This window comes from Salmo trutta, chromosome 21 (assembly GCF_901001165.1).
Source record: "Salmo trutta chromosome 21, fSalTru1.1, whole genome shotgun sequence".
NCBI lineage: Eukaryota > Metazoa > Chordata > Actinopteri > Salmoniformes > Salmonidae > Salmo > Salmo trutta.
Window position 1 is genome coordinate 36,700,156 of NC_042977.1, and position 25,196 is coordinate 36,725,351.

A 25,196-nucleotide genomic window follows, 5' to 3' on the forward strand; every position below is an offset into this window, starting at 1 on the left:
GGTGTCAGGGAAAATGTATGGGAGTAAAACTTATATTATCTTTAGGAGTGTAGTGGAATAAAAGTGAATGTTGTCAAAAATAGAAATAGTAAAGTACAGATACCCAAAAAACTACTTAAGTAAAAATACTTTGAAGTACTACCTAGTTACTTTACACCACTGGTGTCTATACTGATATATTACTACATGTCTTCGCAAGCAGATGCATTTTAGCAGAAGAGTAGACTTCATGAAAATTGCTAAATATGTGTGTTAGCAAAGTCAAATCCATAGAATTAGAATTGGTAGAAGGAACGTTCCCATTCAAAACAACGTTCTGTGGTAGGTACACCAGCATTTCCATTCTACTCATTCTAATTCTATAGTGAGTGCAGTTGCACTGGTGAGCTGAGTCTGCCTGTCTCGGGGGGGGGATGAGAAGGAAAGTTGTTTCCGGGGATTCATCTGTTGGCTGCACCAATAAGCTGCAGCAGGCACATGAAGATCTGGACAATGTCGATGTAGATGGAGAGCGCTGCGAACACATACTCCTCTGGACTGATAGAGTTCTTCCCCTTGCCGAGCAACAGCTGTGTGTGGTACGCCAGAAACTATACACAGAAATACACCAGCAAGATATCAGAAAATATATGAGCAATATATCAGTAATGTACCAGCAATAAGTCAATGCAGACAAGAAAAGAGTACATAGATAACACTAGCAACACAACTACAAAATGTGTCAAAATAGCATCACTACAAACCACAATATATTATACATATATGTTATAGGAAGAAACACATTTATACAGTTAAAGTGGTTCTGTCTGTACTATGTCTACTTGTGTATTGTACTCACCAGTGTGTAGACTATTGCTCCAATGGCCGCATACACCATGTGAAGCCAAGGAATCTGGCCAGGAGGAGACAACGCCATTAGAAAACACTGAACCATTACTGTAATACAATAGACATGGAAAACAAACATGACTAGGCATGGCTAAAGGTGTGTGTGTGTGTTAGTGATGCGTGGGTTATATCCGAGGGGCTGACGGGTTTAGGGTAATTAAATATTATGTGGATGAAGGGCAAGGGGGGTGGCAGGCGGATTGAATAAAGACAAAACAATACATTCATGGGTTTTATAAAGGTATCATTCTTGTGCAATTTATATCCATAGGCTACATTAAGGCTTTTCTTTCATTATTTTAGGCTATCTGGCATTAGTGCATAAGCCTAAGCTTTAGGGTCCAAATGTATTTGCCTACACGCTAATCACCAAATGCTTTTGGGAACGGGCAGAAAAAGTTAATGTCAATCCACGGAGGCAAAAAGTACAACGTGAGTTTAATTCAATAAGAGAAAAGCTGCGAAAGGACAGTAGAAAATAAAGAAAAGGTAGGGCCAGAAAAGTCACATTTGTAATATTTGGGAAAGATTTGGTGAAGTAATTTTGCCACTTCACCAAATATTTCCCAAACATTACTTTTCCATGTTATTTGTGATGATTCTGAGGCGCTACACAAATCACAAAACAGGGACTTCAAATAGGCCTATGGCATGTCAAGGGAACTGTAGCCTACTGTTGAGATGGGTTAAATGGAAACTGAAATTTGGACACTGACTGTAGGTCTATAACCTCTCACAGTCTTGCAGTAAAATGACACTGGCCAGATCTCCATTGAAAAAGAGACTCTGGGTCTCAATGGGCTTTTCCTGGTTAAATAAAGGTCAAATAAAAAAAACTGTAATCAACATTTTGACTTGGGAACAGGAGGATAAATATGATTTATTTATTTCAGCATCTTGAGAGAATGTGAACACTTAGTTAGATACCATCTGTAGAGGTGCTGTCTTTATCAACATCATAAAAGCTGATAGCATTTCAAACACACAAAATATGCATCCAAGCCAAACATGTTGGTTAGTTTTCACAGCTTTCTATTTCCTTACATCGGTCAAACTGAAATTTTGCACAGAAAATCATTTTGTTACAGCATTTTCCCCCGGTTCCTAAACATCTTTGCTCTGTGAAAGAAGATAACAGAAAACTTTACCTATGTCAACTACATTGAAGCATTCATTCGATCGATTTATAACATTTTGTTGAGCAATGGTTTATTTAGTCTTCTAGGGCAACATTTAATGACAGAAGAGAAGCTGCATGTATCAAATTATAGACAAGTTGACTAACAAATAGCCTTCCAAAATGTTTTCAATTATAAGCAGAAACATCTAAAATCAGGCAAAAAAATGATCCTTTACCCCCGTCAAAAAATCGTTCTGCAGTCTTTGACTCTAGCCTATAGAGCATTTTCTATATTTTGGGGTGGCAGGTAGTCTAGTGGTTAGAGTGTTGGACCAGCAACCGAAAGGTTGGTGGATAGAATCCCCGAGCTAATAAGGTAAAAATTTGTCGTTCTGCCCCTGAACAAGGCAGTTAACCCACTGTTCCTAGGCCATCATTGTAAATAAGAATTTGTTCATAACTGACTTGCCTGGTTAAATAAAGTAAAAATATTTGCGGTGTGGGCCCCAGATTTTAACTTCATCACATATAGTCTGGAGGTTGCGGGTGGGTTATTAGCAATTGCGGGCGGGTCCGGGTGAACAAACAGCTTACCCGCGTACCACTAGCGTGAGTGTTTGTGTATGGGTGCGTGTGTGCGCAATATGCCAACTCACATATTTAAAGGAGAGTACAATAGCTGTGATGATGCCTGCCACCATGACAACGATCCCCAGGACACAGAATAGGCCTGTGCATGAGGTGAGGTCCACCTGAAGAGATACATTATGAAGTTTCAAACATTTGCTCACACACACACACACACACACACACACACACACACACACACACACACACACACACACACACAGTGTCTCTTACCTTGGTCTGGAAGCAGAAGACAGTGGTGATGATACACACAATGACGGTGATGCCCAGAGCCAGAAACACTGCCTTAGTATCATAGTAACTACAGAGCAGAGACAGACAGACATTACTACCACGCTCAGGTGTGTGTGTGTGTGTGTGTGTGTGTGTGTGTGTGTGTGTCTCTCTCACCTGGATATGGTGCCTGTCATGTAGGACATGGCCAGTGTCTGTAGAACACAGAATACACAGATCAATATAGATCACTGCAGGTCAGCACCAACCAATAAAGTCCATCATAGAGCAGTATGACAGACTAGCGTGGCCCAGTGCAGAGGTAAAGAAAAGGTCACGCCTGTGCAGTGACTTTCCCCACAGCCCTGTTAGAGTGATTTCTCCCCTTCTCAGCTGTCTATCACAGCCTCCTGGTTTCCACCAATCAGTGTGCCCGAATGGACATTTCGACTCTGACCCCTCCCACTCCAGGTCAGTGTTTTCAGTTGTAAGATGAAGATGCAAGTTGTGTTTAGGAAGACTGTGCGTGCATCCAAGAAGTGAGTTGTGGGGTTTATTGTCAGGATGGTTAATGATACGTTATGATTATTGACTGCAAGCAATTACATTTAGGCCTAATTACCTTGTTACATCTGTAGCTGTATAGTACTGCTACAGCTTATGTACAGTTTATTTCAGATACTCCATGTGCATGTCATTTATAAGTGCCTGTATTGGATTTAATGCATGAGTGTTGCGCAGTAGACGTTATTGTTTCAAGATGGTTAATTCCTATAGCCTGTATGCACACTTTACCGCTGCGCTTTCATAGTTCGCGCTACTGTTAAGCCATGGTGAGAGATTCTAGAAGTTTCAGAGATTATCGTCAGCGCTCCTGTACAAGCAGTAAGATGTGGTACCGGATACAGATCAGATCTCCCCTAGTCCAGAGAGGACCATAAATCTTGCCTGTCTAAGTAATTAATTCTCCCTCTCTCCTGCAAGATGTTTAAACATACACTGCTGTTAATATGTGCTGTTATGTGAATATCCCTGTAAAGATGCTATGCCATTCTTTCCTGTGTAGATATTCCTATTGCATAGCTGACAACATTTTATATTTAAGCAATAAGGCACGAGGGGGTGTGGTATATGGCCAATATACCACAGCTAAAAGCTGTTCTTAGGCACGACGCAATGAGGAGTGCCTGGATACATCTCTTAGCTGTGGTATATTGGCCATATACCACAAATTCCAGAGGTGCCTTATTGCTATTATAAACTGGTTACCAATGTAATTAGAAGAGTAAAAATAAATGTTCTGTCATACGGCTTTCAGCATTCAGAGCTCGAACAACCCACTTTATAATTGTTCTTACCTTTCAGGTAAATCACTGAAAAGTTTGTGTGTTCATACTATGTGTGTTGGTGACAAAGATAAATACAACTCTGCGTATGGACACATCTGCCTTGTTCTTGCTGGAACGCATGTAGTGGGTCAGAACCTTAATGCTGATTAAGTAGTAGCATTCACAGCCGACGGCTCTGACGAGCTCCAACTATACATTTTTTCGACAGATCTGTACAGACTAGTAATAGTTACGTACAAAGATGGCCAGCAGGATGATATTCCATGGGAATTTCCTCCTAAAGACAGGGGAGTGGCCACATTAGGACAGCACTTCAATACAATAAAACATTGTTGTCAACTATATTGTCATCATTTTCCAAAGGAATTCTTTAAGAAAGAGACTCGCCTGGGTCCTTTACAGCAGACCAGCACAATGTGAGTGACGAAATACACAGCGCTGCAAAGACATAGGTCAACACAGCTGTCAATCAAACAGGACATGCAAAACATATTGACAGCTATACTGGCCTCCAACAGTACTGTAAAACCATAGGTCAGTAATAAGGGATTGTACTTACAATGATGCCCAGTAGACAGCTGGGTTTGCGATCACAAACTTCTTGACAGATTCACTGCAAAGAATAGAAACTCAGTTATACAAACACACATTTGTGCAGGAACACAAAACCACTGATACACAGTCCTAGTAACACACACACTCACACAAATGTGAAGACGGCCACGATTGCGACAGTGACGAGTAGCTGAGATGCCAGGATCATATACACCTAAGAGAAAAATGGAGAGAGTGTATATTATACCCTTCTTGTGTGTTTGTGCGTGTGTGTGTGTTGTGTTCTCACCTTACGTATGAAGGAGTGTCGCACTTTCAGACTGTCAAAGCTGCCTGCCGCAAACCCCTCTCCATCGCCTGTGACATCAGCAGAGACATCATTAGAGTCATATGTCAGTTCACATCAGAACACCTGCCTGAAAATCAACTACTAAAGTAGAACCTATAGTATCAAGTATTTATTTTATCTGTGTGAAGGAGCTTATTCAGTAGTAACAGAACACTCAGAGTAAGCCCCAGACAGGTGAGAGAGGAGGGTTCAGGCTTACCGCTCAGTGCACTGCTAGGCATCGTAGGAGGGATTATAGGGGGCATGGGTGGCATCATAGGCTGGTTGTTGTACCCTGGACCCCCGGGGTAAGGCTGGCCTGGGTAGGGCCCAGCAGGGTACCCGGCAGGCTGGCCGGGGTATGGAGGTCCATGGGGACCAGGGGGGTAGAAGGACGAGGGCTGGCCTGATGGGGGACCTCCATTGGCAGGGAAGCCATAAGCAGGGGGAGGGGGGTAGTTACCACCTTGGGGGCCATAGAGGGGGGAATGAGAGTCATCGTAACCCAGGGGGAAGTCAGACCGAGACATACTGTCTGGGAGAGAGAGGATGAGAAAAGAGAGAGAGAGGGGAGGAGGGAGAGCGAGAAGTGGTTATGGCCCATTCTACCCAGAACTAAGACAGAAGTCTTAAGGCGTCAACATGCTTCCAGCCCGAAACAGTTCAGAACAGTATGTGAATATATTAGTTTCGATCTTTGGCAAGTTTTTTGGGGGCTGTTCGTGCACACACAAAAAATTCTCGTGGTCAGCCGAAGTTCGGAAGCCGAAGTCGACGCCCCTTCGTCAGTCATTGGTCAACAGTAGGGATTCTTCAATTAAGTGTTTGTTGTCATTCAACGATAGATGACTCGTTTTCATGCAAAAAAAAATATTTGAGAAATACTGCACTAAACATCTTAGATGTAAAATTGCGCGACTAAGATCTCCTCTGCGAAAATATCAAAATGAATGACAGATTTATTGAGTCATGATATATTAATTCAGAAAAATTTGAGGAAGTATTACTGGCTACGGCGTCTCAAGATGGGCAAACAGTACTATTTCCACTTTTTCTTGTTTTTCAAGCGAAGATCTATTAACCTGTTTTGACTAGGGGGCAGTATTTTCACGGCCGGATAAAAAACGTACCCGATTTAATCTGATTATTACTCCTGCCCAGAAACTAGAATATGCATATAATTATTAGCTTTGGATAGAAAACACTCCAAAGTTTCTAAAACTGTTTGAATGGTGTCTGTGAGTATAACAGAACTCATTTGGCAGGCCAAAACCTGAGAAGATTCCAAACAGGAAGTACCCTGTCTGACCATTTCTTGGCCTTCTTGATTATCTCTATCCAATACAGGGAATCTCTGCTGTTACGTGACACTTCCTATGGCTCCCATGGGCTCTCAGAAGGCGGCAAAAAGCTGAAACGTGGCTTTGCAGGCCCTGGTTGAAAAACATTAGCGCGTTTGGATAGTGGCCAGTCACAGTCCTATGAGACTAAGGCTCGTGCGCGAGTCGACTCCATGTTTACTTTCTCTCTCTCTTTGAACGAAAACCACCACTCCCGGTCGGAATATTAACGCTTTTTTACGAGAAAAATTGCATAAAAATTGATTTTAAACAGCGGTTGACACGCTTGGAAGTACGGTAATGGAATATTTAGAACATTTTTGTCACGAAATGCGTCGTGCTCGTCACCCTTCTTTACCATTCGGATAGTGTCTTGAACGCACGAACAAAACGCCGCTGTTTGGATATAACTATGGATTATTTGGGACCAAACCAACATTTGTTATTGAAGTAGAAGTCCTGGGAGTGCATTCTGACGAAGAACAGCAAAGGTAATAACATTTTTCTTATAGTAAATCTGACTTTGGTGAGTGCTAAACTTGCTGGGTGTCTAAATAGCTAGCCGTGATGGCTGGGCTATCTACTGAGAATATTGCAAAATGTGCTTTCACCGAAAAGCTATTTTAAAATCGGACATAGCGAGTGCATAGAGGAGTTCTGTATCTATAACTCTTAAAATAATTGTTATGTTTTTTGTGAACGTTTATCGTGAGTAATTTAGTAAATTCACCGGAAGTTTGCGGGGGGTATGCTAGTTCTGAACGTCACATGCTAATGTAAAAAGCTGGTTTTTGATATAAATATGAACTTGATTGAACAAAACATGCATGTATTGTATAACATAATGTCCTAGGGGTGTCATCTGATGAAGATCAAAGGTTAGTGCTGCATTTAGCTGTGGTTTGGATTTGTGTGACATTATATACTAGCTTGAAAAATGGGTGTCTGATTATTTCTGGCTGGGTACTCTGCTGACATAATCTAATGTTTTGCTTTCGCTGTAAAGCCTTTTTGAAATCGGACAGTGTGGTTAGATAAAGGAGAGTCTTGTCTTTAAAATGGTGTAAAATAGTCATATGTTTGAAAAATTGAAGTTTTTGTATTTTTGAGGAATTTGTAATTCGCGCCACGCCCATCATTGGCTATTGGAGCAGGTGCTCCGCTAGCGGAACGTCTAGATGTAAGAGGTTAAGGGCACACTATTTCGGATCGCCTAGCCGAGTTTGGTTAAGCGCCAGCCAAAGCATGCGGAAGCCTTTATGAGTTAGGCTTCTTTCCCTCGCTAAAACAAGGAATATTAAGTATACAAGGAGTTTAAAAACATCTCATTGTAAATTCTGAAATATTTAGCCTTTACTCTCACTGATCATACGCACACTGAAATTGCTCCTGTAGTCAAGGGCTCTTAGGGGTTTATATTAGTTGTATCTCTAGAGGCAGATTAAGTTGAAGTGGAGTGTTTCCATATGTTTCTGCTTATAGTACAAGTCAAATGTTTGTACACACCTACTCATTCAAGGGTTTTTCTTCATTTTTACTATTTTCTACATTGTAGAATAATAATGAAGACATCAAAACTATGAAATCAAACTGGAAATAACACAAGGAATCATGTAGTAACCAAAAAAAGTGTTAAACATATCAAAATATATTTTATATTTGAGATTCTTCAAAGTAGCCACCCTTTGCCTTGATGACAGCTTTGCACACTCTTGGCATTCTCTCAACCAGCTTCATGAGGCAGTCACCTGGAAAGCGTTTCAATTAACAGGTGTGCCTTGTTAAAAGTTCATTTGTGGAATTTATTTCCTTCTTAATGCGTTTGAGCCAAATCAGCTGTGTTGTGACAAGGTAGGGGTGGTATACAGAAGATAGCCCTATTTGGTAAAAGACCAAGGCCATATTATGGCAAGAACAGCTCAAATAAGCAAAGAGAAATGACAGTCCATCATTACTTTAAGACATGAACGTCAGTCAATCTGGAAAATTTCAAGAACATTAAAAGTTTCTTCAAGTGCAGTCGCAAAAACCATCAAGCGCTATGATGAAACTGGCTCTCATGAGGACCGCCACAGGAAAGGAAGACCCAGGGTTACCTTTGCTGCAGAGGATAAGTTCATTAGATTTACCAGCCTCAGAAATTGCAGCCCAAATAAATGCTTCACAGAGTTCAAGTAAAACACATCTCAACATCAACTGTTCAGAGGAGACTGCATGGATCAGGCCTTCATGGTCAAATTGCTGCAAAGAAACCACTACTAAAGGACACCAATAATAAGAGACTTGCTTGGGCCAAGAAACACGAGCAATGGACATTAGACTGGTGGAAATCTGTCCCTTGGTCTGATGAGTCCAAATGTGAGATTTTTGGGTCCAATCGCGTGTCTTTGTGAGACGCAGAGTAGGTGAACGGATGATATCTGCATGTGTGGTTCCCACAGTGAAGCATGGAGGAGGTGTGATGGTGCTTTTCTGATGACACTGTCAGTGATTTATTTAGAATTCCAGGCAAACTTAACCAGCATGGCTACAACAGCATTCTGCAGGTTTGCGCTTAGTGGGACTATAATTTGTTTTTCATCAGGACAATGACCCAAAACACACCTCCAGGCTGTGTAAGGGCTATTTGACCAAGAAGGAGAGTGATGGAGTGCTGCATCAGATGACCTGGCCTCTGCAATCACCCGACCTCAACCCAATTGAGATGGTTTGGGATAAGTTGGACCGCAGAGTGAAGGAAAAGCAGCCAATAAGTGCTCAGCACATGTGGGAACTCCTTCAAGACTGTTGGAAAAGCATTCCAGGTGAAGCTGGTTGAGAGAATGCCAATAGTGTGCAAAGCTGTCATCAAGGCAAAGGGTGGCTACTTTGAAGAATATAAAATATATTTTGATTTGTTTAACACTTTTTTGGTTAACCTGTTTAGGATAGGGGGCAGTATTTTCACGTCCGGATAAAAAAACGTACCCGATTTAATCTGGTTATTACTCCTGCCCAGAAACTAGAATACGCATATAATTATTTGATTTGGATAGAAAACACCCCAAAGTTTCTAAAACTGTTTGAATGGTGTCTGTGAGTATAACAGAACTCATATGGCAGGCCAAAACCTGAGAAGATTCTATATGGGAAGTGCCCTGTCTGACCATTTCTTGGCCTTCTGTAGCCTCTTTATCGAAAATATAGGATCTCTGCTGTAACGTGACATTTTCTAAGGCTCCCATAGGCTCTCAGAAGGCGCCAGAACATGGAATGATAACTCTGCAGTCCCTGGGCGAAAAACAGTATGGGTTTTGGAAAGTGGTCGTTCTGAGAACAATGACACTGGCGCGCGTGTGCATGTGACGACTCCATTTCTCTTCTTTCAGTGTTTGAACGGATACAACGTCTCCCGGTTGGAATATTATCGCTATTTTACGAGTAAAATCGCATAAAAATTGATTTTAAACAGCGTTTGACATGCTTCGAAATACGGTAATGGAATATTTTGAATTTTTTTGTCACGATACACGCCGGCGCGTCACCCTTCGGATAGTGTCTTGAACGCAAGAACAAAACGCAGCTATTTGGATATAACTATGGATTATTTGGAACCAAAACAACATTGGGTGTTGAAGTAGAAGTCCTGGGAGTGCATTCTGACGAAGAACAGCAAAGGTAATCCAATTTTTCTTATAGTAAATCTGAGTTTGGTGAGTGCCAAACTTGGTGGGTGTCAAAATAGCTAGCCATAATGGCCGGGCTATCTACTCAGAATATTGCAAAATGTGCTTTCACCGAAAATCTATTTTAAAATCGGACACCGCGATTGCATAAAGGAGTTCTGTATCTATAATTCTTAAAATAATTGTTATGTTTTTTGTGAACGTTTATCGTGAGTAATTTAGTAAATTCACCGGAAGTTTTCGGTGGGTATGCTAGTTCTGAACAAAACATGCTAATGTAAAAAGCTGGTTTTTGATATAAATATGAACTTGATTGAACAAAACATGCATGTATTGTATAACATAATGTCCTAGGAGTGTCATCTGATGAAGATCAAAGGTTAGTGCTGCATTTAGCTGTGGTTTTGGTTTTTGTGACATTATATGCTAGCTTGAAAAATGGGTGTGTGATTATTTCTGGCAGGGTACTCTCCTGACAGTACAAACTGGACTGGTACTGTAATCTGTGGTTCACACACACTCCAGCACAACCACACCATACACACATGCTCCTGCCAGACATTTCCATTTCTAATAACCATTATTACGAGCCTTCCCTGTAGCTCAGTTGGTAGAGCATGGTGTTTGCAACGCCAGGGTTGTGGGTTCGATTCCCACGGGGGGCCAGCACAGAAAAAAATGTATGAAATGTATGCATTCACTACTGTAAATCGCTCTGGATAAGAGCGTCTGCTAAATGACTAAAATGTGAATGTAAAATGTATTATACACACCACACATTATCACAAACATTGAACACTACAGAGCTCAACGAGAGAGTTTAGAGAGTAGAGTTTATATAGACAATTTAACTTGGAGTGGTCATTATGGGAGTTCCCACAGTTAGGGATTAAGCCTCTAAACTGCCACAAACTGGGATAGTTTGGGTGTAGGCCTCCACTTTACAATATGCCATTACGTCACATCTCCAGCACTAAGCAACAGTGAAAAATATCAGCTGGACAAGAATGCTTCAGCTGCTTACCGCCCATAAAACAGTCCCTGCGTGTGTGTTGGGTGTGTAGTGACACACAGGCTTATGACTAAACACTAACTTCTTCAGCCGTAACTCATGGCAGAGTTTGAAGTGACAATGTGGTTGTGTAACATTAACTGGTTGGGTAGGTTTCTAATCCAAGTAGTCTGCACGATTCAAAACCGCTTTCGCCCACTGACCTAAGGCCCGTGTCCGTACAGCCCTACCAAAGTATCCATGTTTGGCCATAGCCAACACACACACACACACACACACACACACACACACACGTGCTTAAATTAAGTCGCAGGCAAAAGGTAGAATGGCCAACTCCCCTCGCTCAATTGTGGTTTGGACAACCGCCTCACAAGGTAACGTGTACAATAGGCCTATTCAGGTGTAACCCAAGGACTACCAACTTCAGCTCATATTCAATCCATATGCTTTTTTCTTTAAAACGATCACCGTGAGTGTATGGTGTACCGGAAGTATAAAAATAGTTTGACTCACCACGCAATGAATCCAGGAAAAACAAGAACGCAAACAATGACAACAAGACAAAAAAACGATAAAGGCGACCAGTCTTATAACACGGCTATAACCACCCAATCTCTAAACGACAGATTATCAAATTATGGAAGTTTGAAACTCTAATTCCGTCGAGTTTTGAAACTGTTAGCTTCTCTCTCTCTCTTTCTGACCCCTCCTTGTTTCCTCCCGCAGCAGGCAGACAGATGTCAGCTCGAGCCGTAGAACATTTCCTGGAATTTTAGAAGAGTTGTTACTTGTTAGTGGGTGGAGTCAATGGAACTCATGGAGGTAAAATAAAGACTTAAGTGTGCAACCATGTAAAGTGTGATTTGTACATGTAAAATATGAGTTGCACCTGTATAATCAGCTTTATAGTCGCACAAAATATTTTGTAACATGTCATTTATTTTTAGAATAAATGCAACAACACTTGCAACCACGTAACGTGATGTGTGAATAAATGCAACACTTGCAAACATGTAACTTGATATGTGAATAAATGAAATAAGATTTTCAAGCATGCAACTCAATTTAAAAATGAATGCAAATCCTTTACCATAGATAGAACAATGAGACAGATATTTCACTGGATGTATACATGTGATGCATCTGGTTGAATAGCAGTGGGAGAAGATGGAGCGAGATGGATTTTGTCAGAAATTCTGAAACATTTCTCATCAATGAAACATTTGATCTCAATACAGTTTTCTGTATCCAAATCTATAATCCGTTATGGACAGAATGGATTTCGTTTTGTAGACTTTACCATTTGCCAACGTTTCTAAAAATTGCATTGTTTACAAAATGTGCAAGGGCGAATTGAGTTATTGCAGACCCGTACTTCACATAGTAGGCGTTCCCTAACGGAAATATGCAAATAGATGCTAGAACGCGCCAATAGGCTCTCGCTAGCTGGTGCTTGGCTATGCCCACTTCCTTGTTTGTTTTGCCCGCTATGATTAATTTGCTCCCATTGGAAACGACAGGCTGTGGTCATAGCCGCTGGAAGTAGGGGTGCTGAGGGTGCTGCAGCACCCCCTGAAAAATCTGAATTAAAAAAATGATAGATATATATATACATTGACTTTCCTAGTTAACAAGCTGAGATCTCGGCTCAAATTAGCTAACGATAGCTATCTTGCAAATAATGTTTGGAGGAAAACAGATTAGCCACCTGTAGAATCAAGACAAGAGACCATGGGGAAGAAGATTAGATGTGCAGTTGCTTCATCTGGCTGATGCAATGCCCAAATGAGATGAGTGCTGACTGCTAATGTTACAGAGATAAAAAGTTCAGATCTCTCAGATTCTATCTTGATGAGCTAGCTAGATGTCAATGATGAACTAATGCAGTGATATTCCTTTTATTGACTTGCTATATGAGCTGGTTTTTGTGAAAATGTCTGTATGATATAGCTAGCTAGTTGTTCTAGTGCCGCTCTGAAATTTCTCATCCATATATTTATATATTCTTATTCCCTTCCTTTACTTAGATTTGTGTGTATTGTTGTTGTTGTGAAATTGTTAGATATTACTTGTTAGATATTGCTGCACTGTCGGAACTAGAAGCACAAGCATTTTGCTACACTCGCAATACCATCTGCTAAACACGTGTATGTGACCAATACATTTTGATTCGATTTGATTTAGTGTCCGTTAAATGTTACAGCCACAACATCATGACCATATAGTCATGCATCTGCAGACCAGTGAGGAGGACAAAAGCCTGCTTTGGGTGAGCTAGCTAGAACAACAATTAGCTAGCTATAATATCAGACATTTTCAGGATAATAATGGATAGAGCTAGCTATCTGTAGTAACATTATTATTTGAAACCACCACATGCACATCATCTGGATCTGTGTTACATTCCATTTTTAAAATTGATGACCTACAATTACGATTATCCTACCAACGGGACAATAAGAGTTGTAATATCTTGTGTTTCATGGCTGAACGACGACACAAATAATATAGAGCTGGAGGGATATTCAATGCATTGGCAGAACAGAGAAGCTACGTCTGGTAAGACGAGGGGTGGGGGTGTGTGTCTTTTTGTCAATAACAGCTGGTGCGCGATGTCTAATATTAAAGAAGTCTCGAGGTATTACTCGACTGAGGTAGAGTACCTTATGATAAGCTGTAGACCACACTATCTACCAAGAGAGTTCTCATCTATATTATTCGTAGCTGTCTATTTACAACCACAGGCCGACCTGGCACTGCACTCAACCAACTCTATAAGGCCATAAGCAAACAAGAAAATGCTCATCCAGAAGCGCCGCTCCTAGTGTCCCGGGGACTTTAATGCAGGCAAACTTAAATCAGTTTTACCAAATTTTTACCAGCATGTCACATGTGCAACCAGAGGAAAATAAACTCTAGACCACCTTTACTCCACACACAGAGATGCATACAAAGCTCTCCCTCGCCCTCCATTTGGCATATCTGACCATAATTCTCTCCTCCTGATTCCTGCTTACAAGCAAAAATTAAAGCAGGAAGTACCAGTGACTCGCTCAATACGGAAGTGGTCAGATGACGTGGATGCTACGCTACAGGACTGTTTTGCTAGCACAGACAGGAAAATGTTCCGGGATTCATCCAATGGCATTGAGGAGTATACCACCTCAGTCATCGGCTTCATCAGAAAGTGCATCGACGACGCCGTCTCCACAGTAACTGTATGAACATATCCCAACCAGAAGCCATGGATTACAGGCAACATCCGCATCGAGCTAAAGGCTAGAGCTGCCACTTTCAAAGAGCGGGATACAAATCCGGACGCCTATAAGTAATCCCGCTATGCCCTTAGACGAACCATCAAACAGGCAAAGCGTCAATACAGGATTAAGATTGAATCCTACTCCACCGGCTCAGACGCTCATCGGATGTGGCAGGGCTTGAAAACTATTACGGACTACAAAGGGAAACCCAGACGCGGGCTGCCCAGTGACGTGAGCCTACCAGATGAGCTAAATGCCTATTATGCGCGCTTCGAGGCAAGCAACACTGAAGCATGCACGAGAGTACCAGCTGTTCTGGATGACTGTGTGATAACGCTCTCGGTAGCCGATGTGAGTAAGACCTTTAAACAGGTCAACATTCACAAAGCCGCAGGGCCAGACAGATTACCAGTACGGTTAACGAGAGCGTTATCGCATGCACGGACCAACTAGCAAGTGTCTTTTCTGACATTTTCAACCTCTGCCTGACCAAGTCTGTAATACCTACATGTTTCAAGCAGACCACCATAGTCCCTTTTCCCAATGAAGCGAAGGTAACCTGCCTAAATGATTACCGCCCCGTGGCACTCACGTCGGTAGCCATGAAGTGCTTTGAAAGGCTGGTGATGGCTCACATCAACAGCATCCTCCCGGATACCCTAGACCCACTCCAACTCGCATACCGTACCGTCCCAACAGATCCACAGTTGACGCAATTTCAATTGCACTCCACACTTTCTCACCTGGACAAAAGGAACACCTATGTGAGGATGCTGTTCATTGACTACAGCTCAGCGTTCAACACGATAGTGCCCATGAAGCTCATCACTAAGCTAAGGATCCTGGAACTAAACACCTCCCTCTGCAACTGGATCCTGGACTTCCTGACGGGCCGCCCCCAGGTGGTAAGTGTAGGCAACAACACGTCTGCCACGCTGATCCTCAACACTAGGACCGCTCAGGGGTGTGTACCTAGTCCCCTTCTGTACACCCTGTTCACCCACGACTGTGTGGCCAAAGACGACTCGAACACCATCATTAAGATTGCTGATGACACAACAGTGGTAGGCCTGATCACCGACAACAATGAGGCAGCCAGGACAACAAACTCTCCCTCAATGGGAGCAAGACGAAGGAGCTGATCGTGGACTACAGGAAAAGGCAGGCCTAACAGGCCCCCATTAACATCAACGGGGTTGTAGTGGAGCGGGTCGAGAATTTCAAGTTCCTTGGTGTCCACATCACCAACGATCTATCATGGTCCAAACACACCAAGACAGTCGTGAAGAATGCCAAGTGTCACGTCTGGAGGAAACCAGGCTCATCACCTGGCCAATGCCATCCCCAGGGTGAAGCATGGTGGTGGCAGCATTGGGCTCCCGAGTGGCGCAGCGGTCTAATGCACTGCATCTTAGTGCAAAAGATGTCACTACAGTCCCTGGTTCAAATCCAGGCTGAATCACATTTGGCCGTGATTGGGAGTCCCATAGGGCAGTGCACAATTGGCCCAGCGTTGCCGGGGTAGGCCACCATTGTAAATAAGAATTTGTTGTTAATTGACTTGCCTAGTTAAATAAAGGTTAAATAATAAATAAAATCATGCTGTGGGGATGTTTTTCAGCAGCAGGGACAGGGAGGCTAGTCAGTATTGAGGGAAAGATGAACAGAGCAAAGTACAGAGAGATCCTTGATAAAAACCTGCTCAGGACCTCAGACTGGGGTGAAGGTTCACCTTCCAACAGGACAACGACCCTAAGCACATAGCCAAGACAACACAGGAGTGGGTTCGGGACAAGTCTCTGAATGTCCCTTGAGTGGCCGAGCCAGAGCCCGGACTTGAACCCAATTGAACATCTCTGGAAATAGCTGTGCAGCAATGCTCCCCATCCAACCTGACAGAGCTTGAGAGGATCTGCAGAGAAGAATGGGAGAAACTCCCCAAATACAGGTGTGCCAAGCTTGTAGCATCATACCCAAGAAGACTCAAGGCTGTAATCGCTGCCAAAAGGTGCTTCAACAAAGTACTGAGTGAAGGGTCTGAATACTTATGTAAATGTGATTTTCAAGTTTTTAATTTTAAATACATTTTTAAAAATGTCAACCAAAAAAAACAGTTTTTACTTTTTCATTATGGGGTATTGTGTGTAGATTGATGAGGGGGGAAAACTATTTACTACATTTTTGAATAAGGCTGTAACGTATATAAAAACGTGGAAAAAGTGAAGGGGTCTGAATACTTTCCGAATGCACTGTACATGGATTTGGTTATCACAATAATGGCATACTGTGCTCTCTCTATCTTTGTATGTAAAAGCATCATGTAATATTTATAAAAACTGATTTTCAACATTTCCAGTTTGCCAGATTGTCTGTGGTTTAACTACCAAGTGTGAAGTCTTTGTGTCTACAGTAAATCTATTTTTGTATTATGAAAACATTCTAAATGATGCTCATTGATCCAAGCAATCTGCTCTAAGCTGTAGATCACAAGCCACTACCATCCTCTACTTCACCATGATTATGGTGCTCATATAATACAGGACTATTAAAGGCCCAGTGTAGTACTTTTTAAAAATATTTCTTATTTTTTAGTACTTCCAGTGGCTATGCCTGTGTGGTGTCAAACTATTAAAATCATCCCCGAGTGGAGATGAAACACCTGCGTGTTGCAAAGTCACATGCTGTAAGACAGTGGTTCTCAACCACTGGTACTAGGACCTCCCTATCCACAGGGAGTACTTGAGAAGACTCATGACACTATAGGCCTACTGGTAAAATGCACATGAGGGGGTACTTTAGGGGTACTCTGGGTATTTTCTCCTCTTTAATGCTTTTTGCCTTTTTATACCATTGTGTTTACCACTTCAATGCCCTTACAGTGCCTTCAGAAAGTATTCACACTCCATGACTTTTTCAAAATGTTGTTGTGTTACAAAATGAGATTAAAATGGATTTCATTGTCATTTGTTGTCAATGATCTACACAAAATACTATGTACTGTCAAAAGTGGAAGAAAAATTCGAACATTTGTGAAACATTTTAGAAAAAGAAAACTCCCTAGTCCTTGCCGATGCCAAGCAAAACCATAACATGACCATGCTTGAAAATATAAAGTGTGGTACTCAGGTAGCCTAGTGGTTAAGAGTGTTGTGCCAGTAACCTGAAAGGTTGTTGGTTCAAATCCTTGAGCTGACTAGGTGAAAAATCTGTCGACGTGCCCTTGAGCAAGACACTGAACCCTAATTGCTCCTGTAAGTCCCTCTGGATAAGACTGTCTTCTAAATGACAAAATGTTTAAATAATAATTGTTAGATACATTATACTTTGTATTCAGGACATTCAGTTTTACTTTAGTGCCTTATTGCAAACAGGATGCATGTTTTGGAATATTTTTACTTCTATATAGGCTTCCTTCTTTTCACTCTGTCATTGAAGTTAGTATTGTGGAGCAACTTCAATGTTGTTGATCCATCCTCAGTTTTCTCCTATCACAGCCATTAAACTCTGTAACTGTTTTAAAGTCACCATTGGCCCCATGGCAAAATCCGTGAGCGGTTTCCTTCCTCACCGGCAACTGAGTTAGGAAGCACGCCTGTATCTTTGTAGTGACTGGGTGTAATGATACACCATCCAAAGTGTAATTAATAACTTCACCATAATCAAAGGGATATTCAATGTCTGCTATTTTTATTTTTAACCATCTACCAATAGGTGCCCTTCTTTGCGAGGCATTGGAAAACCTCCCTGTTCTTTGTGGTTGAATCTGTGTTAAATATGTCTCAGAATGTTTCTATATTTATTTTAGAAGATGCAACAATTATTCATGAAGCAAACATTGGATGACTTGGTGAAGGTGTGGTAAAGAGAAGCTGTCTGTTTTCCTCTCTTCATCCATGGTGCTCGATCAATTTAGCATTAGGAGAGTCCTGTGAACATCAACCTGTGAAGGCTGCTGAGGGGAGGAAGGCTCATAATAATGGCTGGAACGTAGCGAATGGAATGGTATCAAACACACGGAAACCACGTGTTTGATGTATTTGATACCATTCCAACTATACCGCTCTAGCCGTTACCATGAGCCTGTCCTCCCAAATGAAGGTACCACCAACATCCTGTGACCTCAACAGTCATAAACTTGTCATTCTGAACAGCACCATCTTCCTAATTGATAACTTTGACATATTTGCATATTATGAAATCTGATGGGCAACAGCATCACCCCTGTAACCTCCATTAAATCTGAAGAAATGTTTAAAGATTTTTTCAGTCAAGCATGTTGCCATTATGTGTAGAAGCTGTTATTGACAAAATGTAATATTAATCATAAATACATAGAACACGTTGTTGTTCCATGTACAATAGATTGAGGAGGAGTGTTGATTAGAAAAGTGGTGGTAGATTGGGTGTGGGTGGTAGTCATTAGGTGGTAGTCATTGATAATGATGGATCTTAGTCATCCTAGCGAATACAAATGTAGTTCACTCCAGATTAGCTAAACTTTCACATTTGCAAAATAAGGATATACAGCCCAAACACAACACTCACTATTCTTGTTACAAATGCATGACTATTGCACATGAATCAGCACAGCCCTGATCAACAGTGAGTGCCTTACAGATTGCCTAGCAAAGTGACTACCTGGGTGAACTTGACCAGTAGGGTTCAGGGACAAGGTAGAACGCCAGCTGCAGCTGCAGTCGGAACGACGACACGACCAGGGCCTCAGACCAGGGCTCCAGGTCCTCTGGGAGTGAAGACTTGTTTTTTAAAACATGTGTCGCCTAACTCCGTAGGCTACCCTGACCTTAGGTCTACTATAACGAAGGCTGGTTCAACAGTAATGCGTAGTCTTTTTTTGCTAGCGATTTTATGATATCATTACATTTTATATGTATTTACTGTTGTTGAAAAAAACGAACAGATTGCTTGTTTTTCGTATAATTTTTTCAAAACCGAACTTATTAGAACTATTAATTGTCCTGGTTTTATGGTAAGAACGTCCGTGGCACGTTTTGTTTAGAATTTGATTAGAATTATTCTCTCTTTTTTTAGGCTTTATCAATAATGAATTTAATATTGCTTATTGACAACATTTGGCATGTCCATGATCAGCCATAATGCAATTTACAGTTGGCCTAGCCACTAACGTTATATCAGTGCGAACGCTATGTATATATTTTTTTATTTTATTTAACCTTTATTTAACTTGGCAAGCCAGTTAACTTCAACATTTCCACATTGAAGCCATGCAATTACTTAGAACAATGTGGACTGCAAACAGGTTCAAGTTAACATATTTAACAAAGATGGGATAGGTCTACATTTTGTTATTTTGTTTCTGTAAGCTATAACGGACTAATAGTTGATTCCAAGGCAATACATAAAATACCGTATATACACAACTTGAAGCAACCACATATTTAGCAATGGAGCACGTTCGACACACCCACAACTTGTTTATTCATCAAAACCAGTATTGTGAAGTGATAAAAAATACTTTAAAGTCCTATTTAAGTAGTTTTCTGGGGTATCTATACTTAACTTTAATATTCATATTTTTTACAAATTTTACTCCACTACATTCCTAAAGAAAATAATGAACTTTTTACTCCATACATTTTCCCTGAAACCAAAAAGTACTATTAACATGTTGAATGCTTAACAGGACAGGAACATTTTCCAATTCACGCACTTGTCAAGAGAAAATCCCTGGTCATCCCTACGCAAGAACCACCACATATTTTCTGCGCGTTTGCAAGATCTTTATGGTTCTTCGACTGTCAGGTGTTGTTGCCATGACAACCCATATTGTGAGGGTTTTTCATGCTCTTGAGACAGACAGACAGACAGCAACAGCGAAAAAAAGATCGCTCTAACCTTCTGCCAGACTTCTAGCTAAATAAGGTAACAACATGCGAGCTCACTGAATGATTCTATCAACATTTTCTTTATAGAATGATTTGCAATCACATGAACTTCAGCCAGCAAGCTCAGCATTAGTTTGCCAACTCTAGTCTGTGGTGTTGTTGTTGGTGGTGGTGTTGGTTGATGTTGTCGTAAGCTGCTTTGGCAGACTGCCCATATTCATTTTTTAGTGTATCTGAAGCTCCAAACTGAAAGTCTGATATGGAGGAGACTGCTACAACGGAGAAAGCCGAGGAGTTAAAGGCCTCTAGCGAGGCCATCGCCTTTCTGTCCAGCATAGGTGAGTTAAGTAGAGCTAGCTGAGTGTTGGCACCTGCACTCTCATGTTCCTCTTCCATCGTAGCCCTGCTATAGCTGTAGCTAGTTTTCATTGTGTGTGTGTGTGTGTGTGTGTGTGTGTAGGGGCTGCGGAGATGCAGCGGTGTCTGTTTGAAGACTCTCTGGTGACAGTGTCCGAGGGGGGCAGAGAGCTGGGAGAGTTTAAGGTGACTGTGGAGAGGACCAGTTGCAGGGAGCAGCCTTGCCTACTGCTGCACGCACACAGCCATGGAGCTATTGACAACACTCCCTGTGGTACAGCCATCACTGGTAAGACGGGGGAGAAAGAGAGGAGGGAGGAGATAGGGAAAGGGAGGCAGGACACAGAGGGGGAGGAGAAAGTGTGAGGTGGGGGAGAATGTGAGTGTTGGTCTTTCTCAGTCTGCGATTACTATCTCTGTATCTCTTTCCAATCAGCCTACCTTTCTTTGAACCTGGAGACCCTGGAGCAAAACCACCACGAGTACGTCAAGGTAAAACTCCCTAAAACCGGTCTACACAGGCTAGACCCATCTAGACCATTTTACAAAACCTTATAAGACTAAAACATAAAACTCTGCAATATAACATTCCCACCAATTCTCTGCTAACCTAACGTGGCAGGCGTAGGAATATGCCTGAGCAGAGTTCACACTTCAGTTTTTCATGGAAAACAGAAGTCAGGTTGAAAATACAGTATCCCTGAAAACCAGACATTAGCTTTTTCTGGCGACTCCACATAGGCTAATTCTCTGCTCTCAGCTTCAGGACCACCGATTGGACAGGAGGTGTCACATGGTCCAGCATGATGGACAGCTGGTGGTGAACAAAATCACCACTGTGGGAGAGGTGAGAGAGAAAAGGGGGAGGAGGTGTATGTATGTGTGAGGTAGGAGGGCAGAGTGTGTGTTTTCCATTGTGCTCTTTGAGAAGGATTTGTATCTGAGATTTCTAACCTGTTGTGTGTGTGTGTGTGTGTGTAGGAGATAAGGAGGCAGACCTTGTCGTACCCTCTGTCCTCTGTGAAGGGGTTAGTGTCCGAGGGCTCTAACCTGCTGCTGCAGAGGATATTCGCTCTGAGGAAGAACGTCCCGGAAAACATGACCTTCCTCTCCTTCGACCAGGACACACACATATCCACCTCCACATACGTGAGTGTGTCAGTGTGTGTTTGAGCCTACTTATACAGTAGAAATGAGTGTCTTCTTTGTGAAAAGTGTGCATGAGTTTGTTTACAGTACTATAACTTTTTATTTGTGTTCTCATTTTTGTTTGATTTGACCTTGTATTGACCACAGTGTTTGGTTAATGAGTGGACTATTTGTGGTCAGAGGGAGCTGGGGTGCAGGCAGCAGACGGTGGGAGAGGAGGTGGTGGAGGTGTTTGGGGTGGAGAGGACGGTCGACTCGGTGGAGGACATCCCAGCCATGTGGCACTGCTACTTCCTGCCTGAAGGGTAAGATGACATCACTTCCACCAGACCAAAGAGACACAGGACATACAGGGCACCACCCCAAAGATGGTGGATAAATTAAAATAGTTCACTCAGGCCATTTACTATTGAAAGAAATTGTCAGTTCCTGTCTACTTAGGGGAGTGGCTCTCCCATAGACTCCAATGTGATAGCAGCTGGGTCTGGTCTACTTAGTTCATTGACTTCCATTGAAACACAAAAAAGGAGGGAGTGGGTTGTGTTGCTTCCTCTTCCGTCTCTGACCGCCACTCTCATCACTTTCTATCTGTGTGATGTCATATCCTGCACCTGTTTAGGCATCTGGCTAGCCGAGTGCAGGTGGGCTCTCCTGTGACCATGAGGCTCTTGCTACTTCCGCTCCAGACACACACAGGTACATAAACACCAAAACACACATATGCACACATACAAACACAGTATTAGGAGTGTTCCCCTATATAAATATAATTATTTTTATATTTAAATTGCAACATTTTATTATTTTTATTGCAACAATAATAACAACAGTACACATCAATACAGGGACATTCCTGTGAATACAATGAAAAAATTAAATAATAGAACACCAGGCGAAAAAAAAAAAAAATAGAATAATTCAGGACATCATTTATATGTGACAAGGCAATGAGACATTAACAGACATTCAGAGACATGACTTCTAATAATTGCATTTTGTCAAAATGGAATCTTTTGTGCAAGAAATCATTGTTCCCCTATTTACATGTGTTTGTGTATCTGTGTTGTGTCTCAGAGGTGAGGGATGATAAGCCTGTGTTTGAGAAGAGGCCTCTGGTCTGGGAGGAGGACATGCAGATGTACTCCATGTTCCTGGACAGAAAGGTGACATATTAGTATTTTCCTACCCCTTATCCCTCACCCCTACTCTCACCCTAACCCAGCGTTTCCCAAACTCGGCCCTGGGGACCCCAAGGGGTGCACATTTAGTTTTTTTCCCATAACACTACACAGCTGATTCAAATAATCAACTCAGCATCAGGCTTTGATTATTTGAATCAGCTGTGTAGTGCTAGGGCAAAAACCAAAATATGCACCACTTGGGGTCCCCAGGACGGAGCTAGGGAAACACTGCACAAGCCCCTTACTCTTAAACCACTGACCCCTAAGTTTCCAACATGACCTGACGTGTGTGTGTTACAGGAGGAGTTGAAGGCGGAGCATGCCTCGTACTTGCGGCAGCACCCGGAGCTCCGCACTATGATGGCCGACTTCCTGCAGTTTTTGTTACTACGGAAACCGAGTGACGTATTTGTGTTTGCCCGCGAGTTCTTCTCCCCATTCGCCTCCCTCCAACCCCCAGGGAGCACCTTCAACACCTCCTCACCCTGAGGATGCACACTTGGGCTGCGTCTCAATAGTATAAAATAGCTTCCTCTCCACTGATCTGAGACACGTATGGGATAGTTGAAAGCACTGTGACGTAGGCTTGCAGTGCCTACTACAGATTTGAATTCACTTGTCCAATTATTTTATGTCAGTTCAGATGGAGGAAAGGGAATGAAGAGAAGAAGCCTCTTTTGAGATTCAGCCCAGTTCTCTTTAATAGGTTCTGTCTTTCATCTTTTTTTTTTTACCCCTTTTTCTCCCCAATTGGTAGTTACAGTCTTGTCCCATCACTGCAACTCCTGTACAGACGAAGGTCGAGAGCCATGTGTCCTCCGAAACACAACCCCGCAAAGCTGTACTGCTTCTTGACACAATGCCCGCTTAACCTGGAAGCCAGCTGCACTAATGTGTTGGAGGAAACACCGTACACCTGGCGACCGTGTCAACACACATGCGCCCGACCCGCCATAGGAGTAACTAAAGCGCGATGGGCGGCCAGCCAAACCCTCCGCTAACCCAGACAACGCTGGGCCAATTGTGCACAGCTTCACGGGTCTCTAGGTCGCAGCCAGGAATCGAACCAGGATCTGTAGTGACACAGCTAGCACTGCAATGCAAAGCCTTGGACCGCTGGGAGGCCCTCCATCTTTCATCTCTTGAGGGACAACTGAACTATTTATTTGTGTTTTTTTCATTAAGGCAGAGCAGTGGTTATGAAGGAAATAAGATAAGGAAAGGGAGCCCTTGTAGATTATTGGGACATAGATAAGGAATTCTAGGAGCTCATTTTCAGCTGTGTGTGTGTGTGTTGTCATTTTAAATTTCAATAAAGCCTAATGTTTTATTTAAGCAAAATGTGCGTTGCGTTAATTAAACTTAATTATTTGAGAGTACATTTTTTTCAATTCGTCATGTTACTGTAGAACTAATGAGCGCGCATTATAACGACATACTGATACTCCAATCTTCAAACCGAAAGAAAACAGAACAGCCCGTCCAAGGAGTGCGGTGGCAGCGATATTTCGCAAATTAAAACAAAAAAAAATAGCCTACATACAGTATATTGCGACAGTTCTTTTGAGAGTTGTGTGAATTGACGCAGCGGTTCTCTTATTAAGTATGTTCTGTCAGTGTCTCATCTACTGACTACGTGGTGGTTTGTACATTAGTAGAAATCGACCCAAGGGGAGTTTTGTGCGCTCTTTTAAAATGTTATTTTATGTCACTTCTCATGACAACAGTCAACGGCTGTATTACTGTTGAATGACACGTATATTTGATTAAACATGCTGTAAACATTCTTTGCGATGTTGTCACTAAAAGTACAGACAAAGGAAGAGGCGAAGCGAGAGGTTTCACTCGACAAGATATGTCCAAAATAATCCCAATGCGTTTTAGAGGTTTATTTTGGACCTACATTTGCCACCTGCTTTACCGCCTTTGGGACAACGACTCACATTTTTAGTGCGGAGCCGAGCATATCGTCATTATATACTTATCTCACAGACAGTACTTTCCAAGTCTGCGCTTTCCCGGTGCGGTGTTTGTTGCTTATGTCATCATGAAATGTTGCTGCTTTGTTTCTCTGCGGTTTAAGATGAGGGAGGACGATCATTTTTTTAACGAGCATGGCCTTATTTATATTACAGCATATTGGATGACAGTCATTCATATTCCATTCACCCAACTCAATGTAACATGGATAGGTTTGGGCTACTACATGATACTATAAGTGTTCCCTATACCCATCATGAAGTTGCTATAACCTAGCCCATGAA

General features: G+C 42.1%; 2 protein-coding genes across 5 annotated transcripts; one reads left to right on the forward strand and one right to left on the reverse strand.

The window, feature by feature from the left end:
- On the reverse strand, positions 1 to 11,901 carry LOC115157340 (protein lifeguard 3). Of its 2 annotated transcripts, none has more exons than XM_029705515.1 (12): positions 11,632 to 11,901; positions 5,322 to 5,636; positions 5,063 to 5,130; positions 4,923 to 4,987; positions 4,778 to 4,831; positions 4,606 to 4,656; positions 4,456 to 4,495; positions 3,047 to 3,084; positions 2,870 to 2,957; positions 2,665 to 2,760; positions 839 to 892; positions 1 to 590 (listed from the first exon to the last, which is right to left on the reverse strand). In XM_029705515.1, exons 2-12 carry the CDS (start codon positions 5,629 to 5,631, stop codon positions 441 to 443), a joined length of 1,014 nt encoding a protein of 337 aa, XP_029561375.1. In that variant the 5' UTR covers positions 5,632 to 5,636; positions 11,632 to 11,901; the 3' UTR covers positions 1 to 440. The 2 variants fall into 2 exon arrangements, with proteins under 2 accessions (XP_029561375.1, XP_029561376.1); XM_029705516.1 differs by having other exon boundaries at positions 5,322 to 5,632; positions 11,632 to 11,878.
- Positions 11,414 to 23,585, forward strand: catip (ciliogenesis associated TTC17 interacting protein). 3 transcript variants are annotated; one of them, XM_029705514.1, is made up of 11 exons: positions 11,414 to 11,492; positions 11,845 to 11,940; positions 20,474 to 20,583; positions 20,706 to 20,891; positions 21,039 to 21,094; positions 21,363 to 21,449; positions 21,584 to 21,751; positions 21,932 to 22,056; positions 22,371 to 22,447; positions 22,826 to 22,914; positions 23,233 to 23,585. In XM_029705514.1, the coding sequence occupies exons 3-11, from the start codon at positions 20,505 to 20,507 to the stop codon at positions 23,419 to 23,421; spliced, it is 1,056 nt and encodes a 351-aa protein (XP_029561374.1). In that variant the 5' UTR covers positions 11,414 to 11,492; positions 11,845 to 11,940; positions 20,474 to 20,504; the 3' UTR covers positions 23,422 to 23,585. The 3 variants fall into 3 exon arrangements, with proteins under 3 accessions (XP_029561374.1, XP_029561372.1, XP_029561373.1); XM_029705512.1 differs by lacking the exons at positions 11,414 to 11,492; positions 11,845 to 11,940 and adding an exon at positions 20,125 to 20,282; XM_029705513.1 differs by lacking the exons at positions 11,414 to 11,492; positions 11,845 to 11,940 and adding an exon at positions 20,125 to 20,282 and having other exon boundaries at positions 20,485 to 20,583.
- The last annotated feature ends 1,611 nt before the right edge of the window (positions 23,586 to 25,196 follow it).